We start from the raw sequence: 24805 nt of genomic DNA, 5'->3' as shown, positions 1-24805 counted from the left end.
ATTTTGCTGCAGTAAATGTAATAGTGAAAGCAATAATAGTAATGGAAATAGTAGTACTCACATTAGTAGTAGTAGTAACAGCAGTAGTAGTGGTAGTAGCTCTAGTAGTAATATAATAGTCATAGTAATAGCACTCATAGTAGCAGTGATAGCAGCAGTGATAGTAGTAGTAGTAGTAATAGTAGTAGTACGAATAGTAGTAGCAGTAGTAGTAATAGTAGTAGAACGAATAGTAGTAGTAGTAGCAGTAGTAGTAGTAGTAGCAGTAATAGTGGTAGTAGTGACAGTAATAGTGGTAGTAGTAGCAGTAGTAGTAGAAGTAACACTGGTAGTAGTGGTTGTAGTAGGATTACCTGTCGTAGGACGAATAGCAGTTGTAATCGCAGTAATAGTAGCAGTAGTAGAAGTAGTAGTAGTGAAGCATATCTCTAGTAGAAAAAGGGTTCATCTAGTTATTCGTTCTCTCAGGCCTGACTAAGTACTTCAATGTCAAGATAGATTTTAAGATTGGTATTATTTATAGCTCAATATTTTATTAATCCTATTTGTCTAGAATTAATTTTCAAGGAAGCTAAAGTTTTATTCTTCAATATTCACTTAGTAATGTACTGTAGGTCTGGTGTACAATTTTTTACAGCCTAAACATATTTTCTGGGCTATTAATTATTAATAACTTAAGCTATCTACACAGTAATAGCTGTACAGAAGCCAATAGTTAGATATGCTAAACAATAATTCGGTGAGCAACCTAACTAGGTGAATCAAGACTGAGCTGATAAGTATGTGGGGCAGTCAAACCACCCAGTAGCTAAAACAACTTGTTAGCAAATGCATGACCAGATAAACAAATGGTAAACTAGCCGAACGATGAACAATCAGAAAACTGAAAAAGTAGATGGATAAAAATTAAACACATGGATAAGCAGGCAGGTAATCAAGCCAATAAGTTGGCAAGCAGGATAAACAAGCGAATTGATAGGCAAGTGGAAAGGTTGATAAATGGTTGGAAAGCTGTACATGTAGATGTCTAGAGTCTAGAAAGAATGTAGCTGGTGACAATAGTGCATACTTGCATGATTGGCATAAACAAATTAACAAACTTCCGCTAGACCTCCAAATTAAACCAATAAACTAGTCTTGGTAACAGACCTGCCTACTGTGTAGTCTTAGTAACAGACTTGCCTACTCTGTTACTAACAGTATTATTAAAGATAGATTTACACAAATTCTACTATTTCTACCCGAAAGTATCAGTATTTTTCTATCTGTGGTGATTGTTTTTGATGTTTAAGGTAATCTGACTGCCAGGATGTTTTACAATTTAAAATTAAACAAATATGATTTTGATTAAAATGCTCAAAAGAAAAATACACATAAAAAGTCATTAACTTTTATCATTGCTATAGTTGATATCGGTTATTGTAGTCGAACCGCTGCGCCGTTTCTAATCAGTTGGCCTATTTGCAACTAAAAATTTCATAGTGACATTTTCGTTTGATCTGAGCAATTTCACCGTGAACTAGTTTTATTGATTTTCATCCTGAAACATCCTGACAGTCAGATTACTTCTACATAAAAGTTTGTGCAAGTTAATCTTAAGACACACCTGATCATGACTCCTGGCTATGGAGTCTAATCAAACACAGCAGAGTTTACCAATGGTTGTGAATGCTAGCAGATCTGGAGGGAAGTTGACCTTGAAAGTGCACCAGTTTATTAAAAGACAGTAAGATATCGGAGGACAGTAAGATATCGGGAGAAAGATATTTTGAATAAATCCTACCGACTATTTCATTTGTTCTGTTGTTTCTTACTAAAATGCTAGTAAGCCATATTGCTGGTATAAAGGCAAATGCTCAGATACCAATACAAACATCTGTATCAGTGCTTCCTGTTTCTATGCGTGTTACCATTCAAATGGAGTTAGTGGATATCCAAACAAATTGATGTCATCCTTATAAATCTCAGCGAGAAGAGAAATTGTCTCATCTGGGAGATTCGAATAGAACTCGGAGTAAGTATTGCTAAACATGCCTTTGGCTGGAGGCTGGTATTCGGGATGAAATTTAAACTTTAGCCGGTCTAAAATGAATGGTTCAGCTACTTCCATATCCTCTAATCTCACTGAAAAAGAATAAACACAATTAAGTCTCAAACTCTGACAAATCATGTATTCCTGTGAGCAGTTCAAGCACTGAAATTCTAGATAAATTATGTGGACTCCACTTTGCGGAGGGTTTGATCTCGGAGTTTCTGAAACTGCTGATACAGAAACTAATCACTATGCTATATCAACCTTTACTGCTACATATTATTTTTGCTTATCTTATACTAATCAAAACTTGCTTCTTTTCTTTATTTATGTTTTCCAATTTATTCTTCTATTAATTTTAATTGAAACTAACTTTTTTTATAACCAACTATCTTTATTAAATGTCACTTCAAACATTGTCAAACTCAACAGACGAGTGTCGAGTTCATCACCCGAGTTCATCACAAAAAACCCATTAGATTATTTGCTTGGGTATTACCGTGACCTACAAAATCAATTTCACATAATTTATGATTTGCGTTCTCCCTCCACTTAGCCAAACAAAGAACATTGTTTACCCTGGCAGGCTTCAAGGATGTATTTAATTCCGATACCTCATTGTTATGTTTGTACCTGTATCGCTGTATTTAAAATTTTGATGAGTAGCATCTACAGCAACAGTAATCTTTTTATACACACACTTCTATGCACTCATTGTTATTATTAATTTAACATATTCATGATTCTTCTTTTGTTTTCTCAATTTGTATTAATTGTATCAGTATCAAATATTTTTATTGAATTCATTGTAGTATAACAGACTTTATCTAGCCATTACTTGCTAATTACTTCATGTTTAAACACTTTTAGATTCTTCTTAATTTTGTATAAATTTTTTTGAACTGCCAAAAACACATTTCCTTTGATATGATGTTTTAGACAATATGTATTTTTATAAACCTTGATTTTTTGTGCAAAAAAGCTTTTTTATTATCTGTGCAATGTCAAATATTCAGCAGTAGCTATTATAGAAAACTAAACGTCTGTCACCTGTCAGGTTATTTCATCTGTCACCTGTCAGGTTATTTCATCTGTCACCTGTCAGGTTATGTCATCTGTCACCTGTCAGGTTATGTCATCTGTCACCTGTCGGGTTATGTCATCTGTCACCTGTCAGGTTATGCAATAAACTTTAAGGAATGAAAATGCACTTCTTACTGGATTTAGACTCGAAAAGAGTTTGCTATTCTTGAGCTCTTCACTCAGTTTGCATTTATGATTAATAATAACAATTCGTGCATAAAAGTGTGTGTGTATAAAAAGGTTACTGTTCTAGCAGATGCTATCCATCAAAACTTTGAATGCGATGATACTGGTACCTCTTAACACTGGTACAAAGGTAAAATTGAGATATCGGACTGTCTTTGTCTGGTACTTTGTCTGACCGAACGGAGAGAGAATGTAGAGGCTAGTCCTTTTTTGAAATAATACAATTCTCCGCGTAAAGATATTTCCCTTTACCGATTTAGAAATTGAACCTTAAGAAAAACTGGATATAGAAGTGTAACCCACACTTGAAATAGAAATGGCTCATTTAAAAGTTACAAGTAACAAAATAAGTGATGGTAGCAATATTAGTTTTTATACTATTTCAAAAAATAAAAAGTGTAAAAGGTAATATTACTTACTATTCAAAAAGTATACATTTGGAGTGAATCTTGCACCGTATGTGTACAGTATGCACTATAGGATAAGCGCAACATACTTATAGGATTTGTATAGCTCAGTAGTTCAGCACCCGGGTTGGAAGACTGAGGGTGTAATCACTGTGAGTTCAGATACAGCAAGCAGCAAGCATTAAATCCAAGATTTTAATAGCTATAGCTGGACAAAAGCATTTATTTTACTAAATTTTCAAGTTCTATTTATGTTTTACACATGTAGGTACCCTAGATAACAGGTGCCCTACAACGTACCTATAATATTGTAGTCCATGTGACAAATCGCACACAGAGATGTGAATGGGTGTATGTGAGAGTTCCACATAACTTTTCTGTCACTTGTTGCTACGCACTCGGCAAACATGGCAAAAGTAGCTGACTTTGGTTCTGAAAATTTTTCTCCTTCAACACATAGTTGCTGAAAAATAAGTTGGTATCGATCAACAAGTGCATTTTGGCCATGGAACAGATATTTAAAGCACATAAATTATATAATTTTTTTATTATATAGTTCAATTTGTCAGAGTCTATATTTAATACACAAAGAATAATAAAGCTATGGAAAACAGGGTGTCAAGAGTATGTCCTGCAATAAAAAACACTTGGTTGCGGTTCTCACAATATGATGTCATAATTATTATTTAGCATTAAGTAGTCGATCCCTTTCGCTGCCATTGAGGCTGCGCTTTGCTGTGACAAGTCGTGCTGTTAAACCCAGAGAGCGCTAATAATAAACTAGAATTCTAGATAATCAACAATGCCGGGGATCGTGCTAACGCCCGACCAATATAGACACATGTTCTGGGTTAATTAATTATGCTTCAATAAATGACTGTCGTTGATAAAGGTAATGAAATCACATCAATTAAATTGTGATCTGCAGTTGCATGGCCCTAGGACTAAATGTCAATCGCACTGTCGCGAGATCACTCAATGCTTGAAATTAATTAGTCTCAGTTGTGCCCCTCAACATCACAATAAAAAGAGAGGGCTAGTGCATAATATCATCGGAAAAACATAGTATGGCTTTTGGAATCGGAATTATTTATCTTAGAAATAATCTGTACATGGAGAGCTAATGACACTGATTCCTTTGTCATCTTCATTGGTTCTCTGGAGTTGTCCTAGCTTTGCCTGCCACTAGCGCCATTATTGTACTTGATAAATATAAGCGATAAGCAATAAAATAAGTGGTACGAGCACACAACACAGAAGATGAAAATTGTGACTTCAAAATTTTCGAGCTTATGCCATAGAACATTTCTGCGGTAGAGCTCTGGGGAAATCCTACAAACACCAACCAATGTCTGTCTTACCATGTCAAACAATGGCTCATTCGAAAGCCAAGACTCTGATGTATTGAAATATATGATAAAAAAATTAAGTAATTTATGTGCTTTAAACATGGTATGACAGTGGCAAGGCCTGCACAAGGGCAGACAACTTTATTTTGACAGAGAGTATTTTCTCGATGAAACAATCAGCAATCACTCGGCAGGATCAGTACCACAGGTTAATCACAAACAAGTTGTACTGTTGTGTTTATAAAGCTGAATCTCACCTTAAATATGAACTAGCCCAATATTTTAGCAAATTTTGTCAGAAAATATATTTTTCTAATATACACAGTAATTTTTAATGTTTAATATGATTTGAATGCCAGGATGTTTCAATCTTCACAAACACCTCTTATGACTAGCCTAATTTTAGTTGTGTTGTCACTTCTATGATCACTAGTATGCATATCACATAAGTTATAACACACAACTACCCATATGGTTACACAGCATAATGATCACTGATATAATCACCTTGAGAGACCACTTTCGTTTAACAATTTTATCTTGATATGCTGAAACAAGCCTAGCCCAAGGGTTTCTAACAATGATGAGTCGGTTGGTGGGGCGGTACACATCTAAGAAGCTCATATAGTCACGCTCTACCTTCGTTTCTTTCGCCAACTTGCTGAGGCCAATTTCAGTTGCAGCTCTAACAAAGAGATGCAACTGGTTGGGACGCCACTCCGCAGTAATAAAAAATATATTATAATGGCATGAATATACATGTATGTATTTAAAAGTATATTTAAAATCAGTAAAAAATACTATAACTTTAGACAAAACTCTGTTTGGATTTTACGCTTTCACTCATATATATATATTTATGTATATAAAATGTATCAATAACTGTAAACTTTAAAAACTATTTACTACTTGAAGTTTCACGGTTGCTACCATTCGTCAGGTCAAACTGAAATGACCTGAAACTCATGTGACTGTAAGCAACAACACATCAAGTAGCCTAAAGATTAAGGCCAACAATATAATATTTTACTTGGTTTATGTAACAGCATTGAAAATCTTGTTGTAACAGCTTTATGTGAATAATGCTAAACAGAAGAACTGAAGTTGAATATTTGTGGTATGCAAATTTTGATGGATGCCTATTCTTTTGGTAGATTTTTGAGGCCACCTCTACATTACCAACAGAAAAACAAGTCATTAAAACAAAATTTTCTGGCAGGGCTGTAGCTCAGCTGTCAGTAAAAACTAGACTAAATAATTTGACATAAATACCAGATATTATTGGAATCAGTCAACCCTGTTGCCTGAGAGTGGAGATAATGTAATTTTGCTGTTTTCAAAAGACCATTTCTACTTAAAACTGTGTAAAACTGTTGTAGGGTGAATACTAATACTACAAAAAGCTAAGAACTAAAGTTATTTGCTCTCTGATTCTGCTGCATGAACAAAGATTTTACCTAAATCATTAGATCATTGAGCATATGTTAATAAAAAGCTTGGACCGTTTGGACTTTATTGCAACCATAAAAAGTTGCTTAGTTGTAGCCTAAATGCTTCTTTGGAAACTAAAGTGGTATAGCTAGACTTATTATCTGAAATACCAATGAAAGCAGTATTAGTAGTAAAATACTATTAGTAATAACAGTAGTGGTTGTAGTATTAGTAGTAGTAGTAATAATAGTAGTAGTTGCAGTAGTAGTAATAATAGTAGTAGTAATAGTAGTATTAGTAGCAGTGATAGTAGTAGTAACAGTAGTAATAGTAGTGAGTAGTAGTAAAAGTAGTATATATCAGTTGTAGTAGCAGTAGCAGGAGTAACAATAATAGTAGCAAATGTAGTAGGAGTAGTAATAGTAGTAGCAGTAGTAGTAGTAATAGTAACAGTGCTAGTAAATTGCAGTAGTAGTAATAGTATTAGTAATAGCAGTAGTAGTTGTAGTAGTTGTAGTAGTAGTAGTAGTAGTAATAGTACTAGTAGTAGTAGTAGTAGTAGTAACAGCAGTCTAAAGCAGTAGTAGTAACAGCAGTGGTACTAGTAGTAGTAGTAGTAGTGGTAGTAGCAGTAGTAGTAAGAGTAGTAACAGTAGTAGTAGCAGTAGTAGTAGTAGTAGTAGTAGTAGTAGTAGTAGTAGTAGTAGTAGCAGTAGCATATAGCATATAGCAGTAGTAGTAGCAGTAGTACTAGTAGTAGTAGCGGTGGTAGCAGTAATAGTAGTAACAGTAGCAGTAGTAATAGTAGCAATAGTAGTAGCAGTAGTAGTATTATGGAGTAGTAAGAGTAGTATATAGTAGTAGTAGTGATAGTAGCAGTAATACCAGTAGTGCTATATCACTACTTTTTGCATCATTTTATATTAATAAACAAAGATGGGCATTCAAAGCATTTTCAATACCAATCTAGTGGTCATTTTATGCTGACCTTATGGTTTATACTCTTACTAATAGAGTAAAACAAAATAAAAAATATCTTTTTAGACGAAGAAGCTCAAGCAATAACAAAAAACTCTTAACAAACACATACAAGCTGGTCTCCATATCAATCTCATAAGAAACAGGCTCTGGACACACCAGTAGTGGTTGTAGTAGAACGTGAAGTATCTGACAGCACTTTGGATAAAGATAATAGATGAAATAATTATAAGTACCTAAATAACTACTTATAAATACTGATGGTACAATTAGTACCCGTTTAGACCACTGTAGTATAAACGATGTGCAAAGTGCTTTAAGTGCAAAGTGCTCAATGATTTTGTGGAGTGCGAGCAGGATTTAGTCACGTAACCTCAGATTTCATAGCTATTCAGTTTACACTAGCCACACGCCTGCATGAGCTTGCATAGCATGGAGTAACACTTCACACGCCACACAAATGACGTTGGTCCGAACTAAGCATAACAAATACAAATGCTCACTACAGCGCGTAAATAAAATACAATGTAGATATGCTAAGATAATACACAATGTTGATTCATAATAATACTGTGACGTCAGCATTTTTCTGCGAACGGTGGCTCACAGAATGGCAGCAGCAATTTTTACTATAATAAGAGCCATATTTACTTGTCTGTTTGAAGTCATGCTCAAAAAATTAGAAAAAAGATTGCCATGCGCAGGAACCAACATTTTGCTATTTCACATCCAAGCACGCTGCTACTGCACCAATTTATCATCTTTCCACACCTAAGAATAATTTTGTGTATAGTTATTACACACGATGACCTCTCACAGCACGTGGGACTGCCTATGTGTTATTTTTTGACAATAGAAAAATTAGTCTTGTATTTGTTGCTATTTCTCTATTTTTTAACTCTACTCAAGTTTGTGGCCTTCAATGAAATTAAAAAGAAAACTGTAGTCTAAACTCTCACTATCTTTATAGCTTCAAAAAGGCATTTAAAAAAATAAAACTCTGTACCATTTGATAAAGTATAATTTTTTTAGGTCAGAGTAAATCAATTGAAAACTTAGCATTTTATCCTTACTTGTAATTCACAAAGCCGAATGTATTGGAAGTTTTATAAAAAGGAGTAGTGGTAGGACATCTACTCTAACAATAGTGGTCATTATGCTAATCAAAAAGCTACAATATCAGTGGTAGTTGTTTGTTTTATGCTATTTTTAGGCTCGATGAATGTGCTCAGAATCTTAAGCTCTTGATTCCATATTTTAACTTCTTGACCACACATTTTGAAATACTGACCACGTACCTTAAACTATTGACCACACATTTTAAAACATTGACCATATGCCTTAAACTGTTGACCACACATCTTAAAACATTGACCATATGCCTTAAACTGTTGACCACACATCTTAAAACATTGACCATATACCTTAAACTATTGACTTCATATCTCAAATATTGACCTCATATTGAAAAAATACTGAGCCCATACATTCAACATTTGATCTTTTGCCTTAAGCTCTTGACCCCATATCTTAAAATCTTGAACCTATACCTTAAATTATTGACCAAAGTACAGTTTAAAAGTCGTGGCCTATTAACAATTATAAACAAATCCAAATTATTTGAAGACATATCACCTTAGATGATCATCTTCCATTGTTTCTGAACACAACGCACTTACTCATGAACATTTTCTTTCCATGTGCGACCTTCATCTTCCATGATATACGTTTTCCAAGTGCTGCTTGAGCACTTCGGTGCCGCACAATAAAAAAGATGATGAGGCGGAGATATCATCCAGACCCACCCAGGTAATCCAAAAGATATTATTTCTTCGTTTGAGAAATTCGTTTGTTGAAGTCCATGGGATGAACATGACTGCTTGACTTTTTCAGCCCAATAGTTGCTTGTATTATAGTACGAGTCATGTTGGTGCGTTATTTCTAGCGCTTGTCTCGGAGTTTTTACCACAATCAGTTCAATCATGTTTGGTTTTTCGTGTAAACGTTTTGGCTGCCGTTTTATAGCCAGTACCTTGAAAAGCAAGAACTGTGATCCTAGTATAACGAAAAAAACTTTGATTGCTGTTTTGAGTCCAGCCTTATGCTTTGCCATCGCACTAGCAGTGAGTAACGGTTCTATGTGAAATATAATTCTAGATAGGTCACGGAACAGTGACTCTAAAAATGTTCTCTCAAGTATAAACTTTCTAATAAACATAAATTAAATATCAGTTTACTATTTAGTTAACCTTGCAGACTAATTTGTTTACATTTTGTTGATAACAAGCAGTGTCAATACTACTTCTTTCACGGTGCATCCACATCAGTTACTCTTGAGCCCTTTGATTTGTGATAACATTTTTATCAGCTGTATAAATCTGCTTTTGAATAACGGCTAAGTATTAATGAAACAGTGGTACTTGAAAGATTTGATTGGTGAACATAGTAAACTGAGTCAGCGCATTGAAGAAATGTTTGGTAAGCTTAACAAAGCTTCGTCGGCTGAAAGGATTAGTCGACGGATTATAAACTTTGCTTCGCTTTAACTTTTAATTTGCTTTTGTTAATCCGTAGAGCAAAAGTAACAGGAGATGAAAGTATACTGAATTAGAGCACTATAAATAGAGCAAGAACTATAAATACACATAAATATTGTCAACAAAAAGAAATCAATTATAGCAGGAGATGAAGTGTTACGAAACTAGAGCTTATAATGTGGCTAAGATTGTCAATGGCTAGTGGGAAGTAGTCACTTGAGGTCGGCCATCAGTTTCTGAGCTGTCATCGATAGCATGTAAAACAAAGAATGCAGCTATAAGAAACCAGTCATAGCAAAAGATAGAACGTTTTGAGACTAGATATTATGTGTAAATTTACTTTTTGTATGTCTCTTATAATGCTTAAATTGTCTACAACTTGTAAATTCTCTGTTCAAATTTGTTTATCGCATGCTTGGCACTTTTGTTGAAATTTCCCTTTTTTATTGCTACTAGCGCTGTATACATAAACAGTAGCAAGAACAATAAACAGTCACAAATCCCATTTTTAGATATAAAACTAGAGAAGACTGTGTGTCTCTACTTAGCGCTTTATCACTGTGGATGTAGTAGTTAAAGTGCTAGAGTTGATTTATCAGGAGCAGTTAACTGAAGCTAGTGAGACTGCTGCAGTTCTTAGCGCAGCTGTGCCAACCAAACAGGAAAAAATCTAGTTAATAATGCAGTTAAAGCTGATAGGGAGCCTGTAGAGAGGGAAATGGCTAAGCCAGTAGGCTAGGCTAAAGGGTGTACTACACAAATTTGTGACAATGATCTTATCAGCAAGCATGATTGAATTAGTATGAAAGCAGACTTGGACTGTATGGATAACTGCACACTGGTGACGTGCCATGAATTACTGTTGACTGAAAATAATTATAGCTGACTAACAAAAAAATTCAACGCTACCATTTGGCCTGCTTTTGCTGAAATTTTTTTGCTCTGCACTGCAGCTAGAGCGCAAGCACCAATAATTTGTAAAACAGTTCATGCTATGGCACAATTTAGAATCCTAGACTTGGCACTTTGCATTTTACCTGACACTGAGACTGAGCATGAACCAGTTCCTTGAATATTGACAAGCCCAACTTTATTCAAAATGGCAGCACTGCATACCATTGCAAGATAGTGAGAACACTGACTACTACACAAGCTGACGAAAACACGAAATACACAGACGACTACATTGACCAGACGGTGACTACAGGCTCATGCTATAGTATGGTGACATGAAACACAAGTCCTCATGGTGATCTGGTGAGGGTTGGGACTATCTATCAGACTGACAGTTTAGTTGAGCCGACTCACCCTACTAGGTTCAAGTGCTGCACTGACTATCAATTTGAAAAGACTAGCACACTTTTCTGCAACTCACTTGAGTTGATTGCTGTTGGTATCTGGGCAAGCCACCTTTTATGCACTGGTGTTATTGCGCCCAGTGCCCCAATGGCTACTGGAATTACAGTTGTTCTTACATCCCAGCATTTTTCAATCTTTTCTCCAAGAGGGAGATATTTATCTACCTTTTCTTTTTCTTTGCTGGCTATATTGTAGTCATTGGGTACTGCTATATCTATTATAGTAGCCCTCTTGTTCTCCTTGCCCAACACCACTATATCTGGTTGGTTTGCTAGGACATGCTTGTCAGTCCTGATGTAGAAGTACCTGAGGATCTTAGCGCGGTAATTTTCATTGACCTTACTAAAAGCTTCCCACCAGTATTGTAGTTTATTAAGGCCATACTCATCACATAGACTTCTATACACAACACCTGCAACATGATTATGCAGCTTAGTGTATGCGTTTCCTGCTAGCTGCTTGCATCCACTGATGATGTGTCTCCGATGCATATTTGCACAGTTTGCATCTAGGATCGTCTCTAGATATATATATATATATATATATATATCTATATAAATTAGAAAACTAAATAGTTCACTTATCTTTTTTTCAGCTACTGACAGCTTCGGCTGGGTAGTTTTGACAGGGCCGAGACTTGTGAACTCGTGGAAACTTACATCTTATCTCTACTACCAGACAAACTAAAAAGTAATACTGGACTCTACCATGATGATGGACTGGCAATATGCAACGACAAACCTAAATATGTAAGATATTAGTAGCTACTGCCAGAACTGCACACATACCCAAACACAAACTTTGAGAAATATATATATATAAATATATATGTATACCTTGTGCTTACCTTATAAGAAAAGTGCTATCTTTCAATACCAATGATAAGTAAACAGTTGAAGACAACTCTGCTGACAATTTGTAGCAGATGCATCTAGTAATTTATACTGCATAATTTATTCATATTTTACTACTCCGTTGTTTCAAGCTATGACATTTTACTGTTTCTTGCAGCATCTTTGTGTGGCAGCTAATCACCACTTTTGTAGGGCAAATGTAACATTTGATATTTTTGTCAACTGCATCGCCAAAAGCAACCGTCAGCAGATGTGGAACTCACACATTCACCCCTATACCTCACTCTGTGCAATCTGTCACATGGATTATAATATCATTGGTGAGTTCAACATTATTCTCTAGCTATAAACAGCTTCTAACATTGTTGGCTGTACTTTGATATGGTTACTACTTCAGCAAGATTTGACTGATTCATATCACAAGCAAGGTCTTGTCATGGTGGCTAATAAAAGTTTAATTACCTACCATTGCCAGAAAGTTTTTCGATATTTTGAACATGCACGGTTTAGATTTGTTGTCATTTTTAGTATGTCTTTCATTGGTTAGTGATACAAGCTGGGTTTTGAATGTAATTTCATAGGTGTAACTATGAATTGACTTTGTCCTCGATCCGTAACACTTTGTTATCTACTATGTCCATATTTCTTGCTATTGTCTCACCATTGTCAATGGTTAGACAACTCTCAAATAGCAAATGCTTTTGTCCGTGACTTCAACTTGTTCCATATTTTGAGACAAAAACATAAAGCCAGATTTACTCGTGCAGGTGCAATCTTTTAAAAATAAATCTGGTCTAAAAATGGTTAAATAGTTTGTATTCATCAATTGTTGCAGCTGAATTATAAAAGAACTCGCTACTACTTTAGCCTATGTTCTTTACATCTCATTTCCTGTTCATGTTGTTTTGCTCTCACGCTTCGAGTATGTCATGTAAATTAGCAAGTTATTTAAGAATGCAGTAGAATTGCTTTTCTTACAAAAAGACACATGTATACAAAATGGCAAATACAAAAGTCTGCTATGTCAAAAGTGTTTTCACAGAATTTTAAGCGGCAACTGCAATACTTCACAAAATGTTTTTAAAAAGTAGAGTTACTTTTGCAATTTTAGCGTTTTAAAAATTTAACTAACACTTTATTACTGAAAAATAGCTAAAATTGTTTTTGCTCAGAGTTTTTATGTACATGTACTGCTGAATAATGAACAACTAAAGTCAAACCGCTAGTCACTAACCGTACATGAGTTTTTTCTGCTTTTCGTGACTTTTTCTGCGACAACTTCAATTGCTGCATCAACAACATTTTCCTTTAATTTTTATTTTTTGCATAATAAATAACAAGTGAGGGAAAAATACTAAAGAGCAAATTTTGGCAGTTATTTTTCATGTTTGAAGTTACTCCGTCATTGAGAAGGGAAGATAATTCTTAGTGTTTTTGACACATCATTCGTTCGTTGCATTATTTGTCTAACAGGAAAAAGTGGTCAGATTCGTCAAGTTATTCCCATTTTTGTACTGAATGACAGCCAGACAGAAGTTATTGAATTCATACAATAGACCAGAAGAATGTATTACAACAAAATATTTCTAATGGCTCCATGGAATTATTCAAAAATTTAAAGTTTTTTTGTCTGTTTTGTATAAAGCCTTCTAATTCATTTTGTTGTTATATGTATCAAGTTACAAAACCGGTTTAAAACTGGCTTTACTTTTTTTCCTTCTGTGAGGGTGTGCTGACCTCACACTTATGGGTTCGGCGTAGTCTCGTGCAAATAAGACTTTCACTTTAAACTTCAAGCAAGTATATATATTTGAGTAATGTACACTGCGCATATAGCATTCCGCGTAAAAGACTGATTCCCTATAGATACGAGTGCTTCTTTTATATAAAAACTTTGATGGCATGACTGATGTCAAAACATAACCATTGTCAAACACAACTTGGTATATGTGACACACAATATTAGCCAAAAATATACATTTTATCTTTTAGACACAAAGGACACGACTGCAGTTCACAGGCAGATGTACCATGACACTGCTTTTTGAGAAGAAACCTTGAAGGCAGATGTAGGATGAGAAATTTCATTTTAATCAGAGTTCATGTTCATAGTAATGTATGCCAGCAATGACTGTCAATATAGATAAATCCGTAAACATTACATAACTTGTGTAAATGAATGGCTTGCTTGGAATGTTGCAGCATGCAATTATAAGGAGATAACGGTTCTCAAATAAATGCCAAGCTGTTGCAATTGCTAGGGCTGACATAATCAGGTCAGCACCGATGAATCAACGAGAACAAATGGTTCTTCTTTGAGATATCTTCATATCTGACACTTCGAATTTGAGAATATATACTGCTTCATATAGCCTGAAAGGGCAAACATTGCCATATGTTTGTCTATTTGTGATTATGTTTTAGCAAAAATAGAGGAGCTAGAGCAAGCAGATTCCTTCATTATCAGCAGATTAAATTTTACCAGAAACATTAAGTATATTCCACCCGCTAAGGGCAAGTACACCAACACATACTCCGGCTATTATGAGAATATCACACAATTACAGATAGAACGGTTGAAAGAGATCTATAGAACTGATATAGAAGTATTTGAATACCCTGATAGTCCTTATACTTAGTATACACTGTTTTTTGTAATGTCAGAAAAATGTTTGCTGTGGAACACAGATGAGCTGTGAATTCTGGCTCAAGTGACAAAACTTTGCTAAATGGTTCATAACATTAAAAAAAAACTCTGGTATGTTTAAGATTGATGACCAAGCCAACAATCCAACAAAGCTACGTATTTCAAAAAATTTATCATTGTTGCATGATTAGCATAACTTGAAATAAATAAAACAAACATATTTTTTCTTTCTTGTTTAATAGTTCTAGATCTGAGGTCACCCTCACAATTTTAAGTCTGGCTTTAGACAGCTGAGGGTTGGCTCTGTAGGACGTCACTGATAACCATGCTGACTCTACGATTACAATGCATTGTTCTATTGATCAAAATAATTGGTTTAGCTGTCAAAAATTATTTGCTTTACAAAACATAAAATACCATAAAAAAGAAAAATAATATATATGGCTTTTTGCAGAATGTATTATTTGTAGCTTCTAATTGAGCACCTGTACAGTAGGTAGAGTTGTGATGTCTTCAATAAATCCAGAATTATTTAGAGTGGTGAAAAGGAAGTTTCACAGGTTTAGATCTTACCAACTAATGCTAGACAAGTTTTAACAAATTAACGATAAACAAAGGTTAACAAATAATATACAGAAAATTTCATTGTGGTTTTATGACCGCAAAACCAGTATCCTTAAACCTTATAATGTGAATGAGCATATAAAAAGAAGACAACTCTTTATAAAAAAGCACTCATCAGTTTAAAGGAGCTTCATTTATTAAATAAAAATTTACCTGTATTGACACTAAAAATAGCTATACAGATAATAATGATAATAATTAAACTTCATCATGCTAGAAAATGTCTTACGCCTTAAGTCTTTGTCTTAATTTCTTTTAGAAGTTTTCGAGGAACGAAAGTTACAATGTTTGAAGATTCATGTAACTCAATACTTACAATTTTGCTGCAGTAAATGTAATAGTGAAAGCAATAATAGTAATGGAAATAGTAGTACTCACATTAGTAGTAGTAGTAACAGCAGTAGTAGTGGTAGTAGCTCTAGTAGTAATATAGTAGTTATAGTAATAGCACTCATAGTAGCACTCATAGTAGCAGTGATAGTAGCAGTGATAGTAGTAGTAGTAGTAGTAGTAGTAATAGTAGTAGTACGAATAGTAGTAGCAGTAATAGTGGTAGTAGTGACAGTAATAGTGGTAGTAGTAGCAGTAGTAGTAGAAGTAACACTGGTAGTAGTGGTTGTAGTAGGATTACCTGTCGTAGGACGAATAGCAGTTGTAATCGCAGTAATAGTAGCAGTAGTAGAAGTAGTAGTAGTGAAGCATATCTCTAGTAGAAAAAGAGTTCATCTAGTTATTCGCTCTCTCAGGCCTGACTAAGTACTTCAATGTCAAGATAGATTTTAAGATTGGAATTATTTATAGCTCAATATTTTATTAATCCTATTTGTCTGGAATTAATTTTCAAGGAAGCTAAAGTTTTATTCTTCAATATTCACTTAGTAATGTACTGTAGGTCTGGTGTACAATTTTTTACAGCCTAAACATATTTTCTGGGCTATTAATTATTAATAACTTAAGCTATCTACACAGTAATAGCTGTACAGAAGCCAATAGTTAGATATGCTAAACAATAATTCGGTGAGCAACCTAACTAGGTGAATCAAGACTGAGCTGATAAGTACGTGGGGCAGTCAAACCACCCAGTAGGGGGGGCAGTAAAACCACCCAGTAGAGGGGGCAGTCAAACCACCCAGTAGGGGGGCAGTCAAACCACCCAGTAGGGGGGGGGGCAGTCAAACCACCCAGTAGGGGGGGGGGCAGTCAAACCACCCAGTAGGGGGGCAGTCAAACCACCCAGTAGGGGGGGGGGGGCAGTCAAACCACCCAGTAGCTAAAACAACTTGTTATCAAATGCATGACCAGATAAACAAATGGCAAACTAGCCAAAAGATGAACAATCAGAAAACTGAAAAAGTGGATGGATGAAAATTAAGCACATGGATAAGCAGGCAGGTGATCAAGCCAATGAGTTGGCAAGCAGGATAAACAAGCAAATTGATAGGCAAGTGAAAAGGTTGATAAATGGTTGGAAAGCTGTACATGTAGATGTCTAGAGAGAATGCAGCTGGTGACAATAGTGCATACTTGCGTGTTAACCATGAATGGCATAAACAAATTGACAAACTTCCGCTAGACCTCCAAATCAAACCAATAAACTAGTCTTGGTAACAGACCTGCCTACTCTGTAGTCTTAGTAACAGACCTGCCTACTCTGTAGTCTTAGTAACAGACCTGCCTACTCTGTTACTAACAGTATTATTAAAGATAGACTTACACAAAATTCTACTATTTCTACCCGAAAGTATCAGTATTTTTCTATCCGTGGTGATTGTTTTTGATCTTTAAGGTAATCTGACTGCCAGGATGTTTTACAATTTAAAATTAAACAACTATGATTTTGATTAAAATGCTCAAAAAAAATACACATAAAAAGAAGTCATTAACTTCTATTATTGCTGTAGTTGATATCGGTTATTGCGGTTAAAGTGCACCATTGCACGTTTCTAATCAGTCGGTTTCTTTGCAACTAAAAATTTCATAGTAGCACTTTCATTTGATCTGAGCTATTTTACTGTGAACAAGCTTTATTGATTTTAATCCTGAAACATCCTGACAGTCAGATTACTTCTTCATAAAAGTTTGTGCAAGTTAATCTTAAGACACGCCTGATCATGACTCCTCGCTGTGGAGTCTAATCAAACACAGCAAAGTTGACCAATGGTTGTGAGTGCTAGCAGATCTGGAGGGAAGTTGACCTTGAAAGTGCACCAGTTTATTAAAAGACAGTAAGATATCGGAGGACAGTAAGATATCGGGAGAGATGTATTTGGAATGATAATAATAAAAAATGCTGGCCAGCCATATTGCTGTTATAAAGGCAAACGCTCATATACCAATACAAACATCTGTATCATTGCTTCCTGTTTCTATGCATGTTACCATTCAAATGGAGTTGGTGGATAACCAAACAAATTGATGTCATCCTTATAAATATCAGCGAGAAGAGAAATTGTCTCCTCTGGGAGATTCGAATAGAACTCGGAGTAAGTATTGCTAAACATGCCTTTGGCTGGAGGCTGGTATTTGGGGTGATGTTTAAACTTTAACTGGTCTAAAATGAATGATTCAGCTACTTCCATATCCTCTAGTCTCACTGGAAAAGAATGTAAACATAATTTAGTCTCACACTCTGACAATTGGTGTATAATTCCTGTGAACAGTTCAAGCACTGAAATTTTAGATATATGATGTGGATTCCACTTTGCGGAGGATTTGATCTGTGAGCCTTTGGAACTGCTAACACAGAAGCTAGCCCCTAAGCTATATCGACCTCCAGTGCTGCATATTATTTTGGCTTATTGTATACTTACCAAAACCTTGCTTCTTTTCTTTGTTTATGTTTTCCAAGTTATTTTTCTATTAATTTTAATTGAAACTAATTTTTTTTTATAACCAGCTATCTTTATTAAATTTTGTTTAAAACACTGTCGAACTCAACAGACACGTGTCGAGTTTATTACGCGAGTTCATTACAAAACTCATTACAGTATTTGTTTTGGGTATTATCGTAGCAATTTGTTCCTTCACAATTCCAAAAAAATGATGATTTGCATTCTTCCTCTGCTTAGCCAGACAAAGACTATTGTTTACCCTCGTGCACTTCAAGGATCTATTTAATTCCAATACCTCATTCTTATATTTGTACCAGCGTCGCTGCATTCAAAATTTTGATAGATAGCTTCTACAGAAACAGGAATCTTTTTTATACACACACTTCTATGTACTCATTTGCAATATTAATTTAAAAAATTAATGGTTTTTATTTTTTTTCCTCAATTTGTATTAATTTTATCAGTATCAAATATTTTTATTGACTTCATTGCAGTAGAACAGACTTTATCTAGCCATCACTTGTTAATTACTTCATGTTTAAACACTTTTAGTTTCTTCTTATTTTTTGTGCAAATTTCTTTGAACTGCCAAAAGCCCATTCCTCTTGTTATGAAGTTTTAGAAGATGTCTATTTTATAAACCTTGATTTTTGGTGCAAAAATATTTTTTATTACCTGTGCAATGCCAAGTATACAGTAGAATCTATTATATAAAACTCTATATCTGTCACCTGTCAGGTTATGTCATCTGTCACCTGTCATGTTATGTCATCTGTCACCTGTCAGGTTATGTCATCTGTCACCTGTCAGGTTATGTCATCTGTCACCTGTCGGGTTATGTCATCTGTCACCTGTCAGGTTATGTCATCTGTCACCTGTCAGGTTATGTCATCTGTCACCTGTCAGGTTATGCGATAAACTTTAAGGAATGAAAAATGCACTTTTTACTGGATTTAGACTCTAAAAGAGTTTGCTCTTCTTGAGCTCTTCACTCAGTTTGCATTTATGATTAATAGTAACAATTCGTGCATAGAAGTGCGTGTATAAAAAAGGTTACTGTTCCAGCACATGCTATCCATCAAAACTTTCAATGCGACGATACTGGTACCTCTTAATACTGGTACAAATGTAAAAAGGAGATATTGGATTGTCTTTGTCTGGTACATTGTCTGACCAAACAGAGAGAGAATGTAAAGGCTATTGCTATTTGAAATGATACAATTGTCTGCGTGAAAAATATTTCCCTTTATTGATTTAAAAATCGATCCTTACGAAAAACCGTAAATAGAAGTGTAACTCACACTTGAAATTGAAATGGCACATTCAAAAACTACAAATAAAAAATAAGTGATAGTAGCAAAAAATTAGTTTTTCTATTATTTAAAATAATAAAAAATTCAAAAGGTAATATTAGTTAATAATCAAAAGTACTCATTTGCCGTGCAATCTTGCACCATATGTGTACAGTATGCACTATAGGATAAGCGCAACATATTTATAGGATTTGTATAGCTCTCTGGTTCAGCACGAGGATTGGAAGATTGAGAGTGTAATCACTGTGAGTTCAGATACAGCAAACAGCAAGCATTAAATCCAAGATTTTAATAGCTATAGTTGGAAAAAAGTATTTATTTTACTAAATTTCCAAGGTCTATTTATATTTGATATATGATAGCAGGTGCCCTAAAACATACCTATAATATTGTAGTCCATGTGACAAATCGCACACAAAGATGTGAATGGGTGTATGTGAGAGTTCCACATCACTTTTCTGTCACTTGTTGCTACGCACTCAGCAAACATGGCAAAAGTAGCTGACTTTGGTTCTGAAAATCTTCCTCCTTCAACACAGATTTGCTGAAATAGAAGTTGGTATCGATCAACAAGTGCATTGTGGCCATGGAACAGGTAGTTAAACATGGTATGACAAGACAAGGCAAACAACTTTACTTTGAAAGAGAGTATTTTCTTGATGAAACAGTCTGCAATCAATCGACAGAATCAGTACCACAGGTTAATCACAAACAAGTTGTACTGTTGTGTTTATGAAGCTGACTCTCACCTTAAATATGAACTAGCACAATATTTTAGCAAATTTTGTCAGAAAATATATTTTTCTAATATACACAAGAATTTTTAATGTTTAATATGATTTGACTGCCGAAATGTTTCCTTTTTTACAAACACCTCTTATGACTAGCTTAATTTTGATTGGGTTGTCACTTCTATGATCACTAGTATGCATATCACATAAGTTATAACACACAACTACCCATATGGTTACACAGCATGATGATCATTGATATAATCACCTTGAGAGACCAGTTTTCTTTAACAATTTTATCTTGATATGCTGAAACAAGCCTAGCCCAAGGGTTTCTAACAATGATGAGTCGGTTGGTGGGGCGGTAAACTTCCAAGAAGCTAATATAGTCACGCTCTACCTTCTTTTCTTTCGCCAAAGTGCTGAGGCCAATTTCAGTTGCAGCTCTAACAAAGAGATGCAACTGGTTGAGAAGCCACTCCGTATTAATAAACAATAGATTATAATGGCATGAATATACAAAAAATGTATGTACGTATATATATATTTGAAATCAGTAAAACAGACTATAACTTTAAATAAAAGTCTGCTTGGATTTTACGCTTTCATTCTTGTATATATATATATATTTATATATATAAAATGTATCAATAACTGTAAGCTTTAAAAAATAATTACCACTTGAAGTTTCATGGTTGCTACCATTTGTCAGGTAAAGCTGAAATGACCTAGAGCTCATGTGGCTGTAAGCAGCAACACATCAAGTAGCCTAAAGATTATGGCCAACAATATAATACTTTAATTTGTTTATGTAACAGCATTGCAAATGTTGTTGTAACAGCATTATGTGAATAATGCTAAACAAAAGAAATGGAGTTAGATACTTGTGGTATGCAAATTCTGATGGATGCATATTCTTTTGGTAGATTTTTGAGGCCATCTCTACACTACCATCGGAAAAACAAGTCATTAATAAAAAGTTTTCTGACAGGGCTGTAGCTCAGCTGTCAGTAAAAACTGGACTAAGCAATTTGACATAAATGCCAGATATTATTGGAATCAGTCAACACTGGTGCCTGAGAGTGGATATAATGTAATTTCGCTGCTTTCAAAAGACCATTCCTACTTAAAACTGTGTAAAACTGTCGTAGGGTGAAAACTAATACTACAAAAGCTAAGAACTAAAGCTATTTGCTCTCTGATTCTGCTGTTTAAACAAACGTTTGACCTAGGTCAATAGATCATTGAACATATGATAATAAAGTAGCTTTGGCCTCTTGGACTTTTACTAGCAACCATTAAAAGTTGCCTAGTGGTACCATAAATGCTTCTTTGGAAACTAATTTTTTATAGCTAAACTTTTTATCCGAATTACTAGTGACAGCAGTAATAGTAGTGAAATACTATTAGTAGTAACAGTAGTGATTGTAGAATTAGTAGTAGTAGTAATAATAGTAGTAGTTGCAGTAGTAGTAATTGGAGTATTAGTAGTAGTAATAGTAGTAGTAGTGATAGCAGTACTAGTAGCAGCAGTAATAGTAGTAGTTATAGTAGTGAGTAGTAGTAATCGTAGTATATATCAGTTGTAGTTGCAGTAGCAGGAGTAGTAATAATAGTAGCAGTAGTAGGAGTAGTAATAGTAGCAGGAGTATAGCAGTAGTAGTAGTAGTAGTAGTAGTATAACAGTGGTATGTAGGAGTGGTAGTAGCAGTAGTAGTTTATAACAGTAGTAGTAGTTGTAGTAGTAATAGTAGCAATAATAGTAGCAGTAGTATTATAGAGTAGTAGGGATAATATATAGTAGTGGTGATAGTAGCAGTAGTACCAGTAATGCTATATCACTACTTTTTTGCATCATTTGTATATTAATAAACAAAGATAGGCTTTCAAAGCTTTTCAATACCAATGTAGTTGTCATGTCTTGCTGGCCTTATGGTTTATACTTTTACTAACAGAGTAAAACAAAATAGAAAAATCTTTTTAGATGAAGAAGCTCAAGCAGTAGCAAAGAACTCATACAAGCTGGTCTTTATATCATTGTCATAATAGACATGCTTTGGACACACCAGTAGTGGTTGTAGTAGAACATGAAGTATCTGACAGAACTTTGGATAAATAAAATAGATATAATAATTATAATACTTATTACTACTTATAAATACTGATGGTACAAATAGTACTCAGTTCAGACCACTGTAGTATAAATGATGTGCAAAGTGCTGCGACCCTGCGTGATCGTGCAGCTCAATACTTTTGTAGAGTATGAGCAGGATTTAGTCACATATCCTCACATTTCATAGCTATTTGGTTCAAAAATTCAAAGCCAGCCACACGCCTGCATAAGCTTGCATAACATAAAATAGCACCTTACATGCCATACAATGACCTTGGTCCGAGCTAACAATTACAAATACAAATGGTCATTACAACGCGTAAATAAAATACAATGTAGATATGCTAAGCTAATGCTAATGTTGATTCATAATAATACTGTGGCGTCAGCATTTTGCTGCGAACAGTGGCTCACAGAATGGCAGCAGCATAATCTTTATTGTATAAAGAGCCATATTTAGTTGTCTGTTTGGAGTCATGTTCAAAACATTAGAAAAAAGATTGCCATGCGCAGGAATTGACACAACATTTGATTTCAAATCTAAGCACGCTACTACTGCACCAATTTATCATCTTTCCACACCTACGAATAATTGTGTGTATAGTTATTACACACAATGATATCTCACAGCGCACATGGGACTGCCTGTGTATTAGTTCTTCATTATAAAAAATTATTCTTGTATTTGTTGTTATTTCTATATTTTTTAACTTTATTCAAGTTTTTGGCCTTCGATGAAATGAAAAAAAAACAACTTTAGTCTAAACCCTCACTATCTTTAAAGCTTTGAAAAGGGCGTTTTAAAAACTTAAAACTTCATAACATTTGATAAAGTATAACTTTTTCAGGACCGAGCGAATCAATTTAAAACTTAGCATTTCATCCTTACTTGTATTTCACAAAGCCGAATGTATTGAAAGTTTTAAAAGAAGGACTAGTGGTAGGACTTCTACTCTAACAATAGTGGTCATTATGCTATTTGTCCACAGACCTTAAACTTTTGACCCATACTATAACATCTTAACCTCACTATAAAATATTGACCCCATACCTTAAACTCTTGACCTCATATCTCAAATATTGACCTCATGCTGAAAAAATACTGAGCCCATACATTCAACATTTGATCTTTTGCCTTAAATTCTTGACCCCATATATTAAAATCTAAAACCCATACCTTAAATTATTGACCAAAGTACAGTTCAAAAGTCGTGGCCTATTAACAATTATAAAGAGGTCTATGTTATTTGAAGACATATCACCTTAGATGATCATCTTCCATTGTTTCTGAACACGGTGTACTTACACATGAACATTTCCTTCCCATGTGCGACATTCATCTTCCATGATATACGTCTTCCAAGTGCTGCTTGAGCACTTCGGTGCGGCACAATAAAACAGCTGATGAGGCGGAGATATCATCCAAACCCACCCAGGTAATCCAAAAGATATTATTTCTTCGTTTGAGAAATTCGTTTGTTGAAGTCCATGGGATGAACATGACTGCTTGACTTTTTTAGCCCAATAGTTGCTTGTGTTATAGTATGAGTCCCGTTGGTTTGTTATTTCTAGCATGTGTTTCGGAGTTTTTACCACAATCAGTTCAATCGTGTTTGGTTTTTCGTGTAAACTTTTTGGCTCCCGTTTTATAGCCAGTAGCTTGAAAAGCAAGAACTGTGATCCTAGTATAACGAAAAAAACTTTGATTGCTGTTTTGAGTCCAGCCTTATGCTCCGCCATCGTATTAGCAGTGAGTAATGGTTCTATGTAAAATGACATTCTAGATAGGTCACGGTAGAGTGGCTCTAAAAATGTTCTCTCAAGTATAAACATATAATTCAATATCAATTAAATACCAATTTACTATTTAGTGAAACCTTGCAGACTAAATTTGTTTATCCTTTGTTGCTAACAAGCAATTTCAATACTGCTTCTTTCACGGTGCAACCGCATCAGTTATTCCTGAGCCCTTTGAATTGCCTATGTATTTTTGTCAGAAGGCAAATCTGCTTTTGAATAACAGCTAAGTTTCAATTAAACAGGGTTACTCAAAAGATTGAACTGGTGAGCGTAGTAAACTGAGTCAGTGCATTGAAGAAATGTTTGGTAGGCTGGTCACATCCTTCCTCGGCTGAAAGGATTACCTTGTCGATGGATTATAAACTTCGCCCGACGCTTTAGCTTTTTAATTGGCTTCTGATAATCCATAGGGCAAAAGTAATAGGAGATAAAAGTACACTGAAATAGAGCCCTATAAATTGAGCAAGAACTATAAATACACACAAATATTGTCAAAGAGAAGAAATCAATTATAGCAGGAGATGGAGTGT

The 24805-nt window shown here is 34.7% G+C and overlaps 3 protein-coding genes across 3 annotated transcripts; 1 reads left to right on the top strand and 2 right to left on the bottom strand.

Annotated features, from left to right (window-relative positions):
* Positions 1-1839: 1839 nt before the first annotated feature.
* Positions 1840-5714, bottom strand: LOC137396959 (carbohydrate sulfotransferase 14-like). Its single transcript, XM_068083245.1, has 3 exons — positions 5565-5714; positions 4009-4171; positions 1840-2124 (listed from the first exon to the last, which is right to left on the bottom strand). The coding sequence occupies exons 1-3, from the start codon at positions 5679-5681 to the stop codon at positions 1907-1909; spliced, it is 498 nt and encodes a 165-aa protein (XP_067939346.1). The 5' UTR covers positions 5682-5714; the 3' UTR covers positions 1840-1906.
* Positions 5715-11640: 5926 nt separating this feature from the next.
* Positions 11641-14855, top strand: LOC137397561 (carbohydrate sulfotransferase 10-like). The gene is made up of 3 exons (XM_068083853.1): positions 11641-11685; positions 12374-12536; positions 14641-14855. Exons 1-3 carry the CDS (start codon positions 11641-11643, stop codon positions 14853-14855), a joined length of 423 nt encoding a protein of 140 aa, XP_067939954.1.
* Positions 14856-17731: 2876 nt separating this feature from the next.
* LOC137396463 (carbohydrate sulfotransferase 11-like) lies at positions 17732-24215 on the bottom strand. The gene is made up of 4 exons (XM_068082752.1): positions 23782-24215; positions 20631-20808; positions 20013-20175; positions 17732-18080 (listed from the first exon to the last, which is right to left on the bottom strand). Exons 1-4 carry the CDS (start codon positions 24213-24215, stop codon positions 17863-17865), a joined length of 993 nt encoding a protein of 330 aa, XP_067938853.1. The 3' UTR covers positions 17732-17862.
* Between the last annotated feature and the right edge of the window lie 590 nt (positions 24216-24805).

This window comes from Watersipora subatra, chromosome 5 (assembly GCF_963576615.1).
Source record: "Watersipora subatra chromosome 5, tzWatSuba1.1, whole genome shotgun sequence".
Classification (NCBI taxonomy): Eukaryota; Metazoa; Bryozoa; class Gymnolaemata; order Cheilostomatida; family Watersiporidae; genus Watersipora; species Watersipora subatra.
Note: the sequence above shows the minus strand (reverse complement) of the source record. Positions and strands in the feature narration are given on the sequence as shown.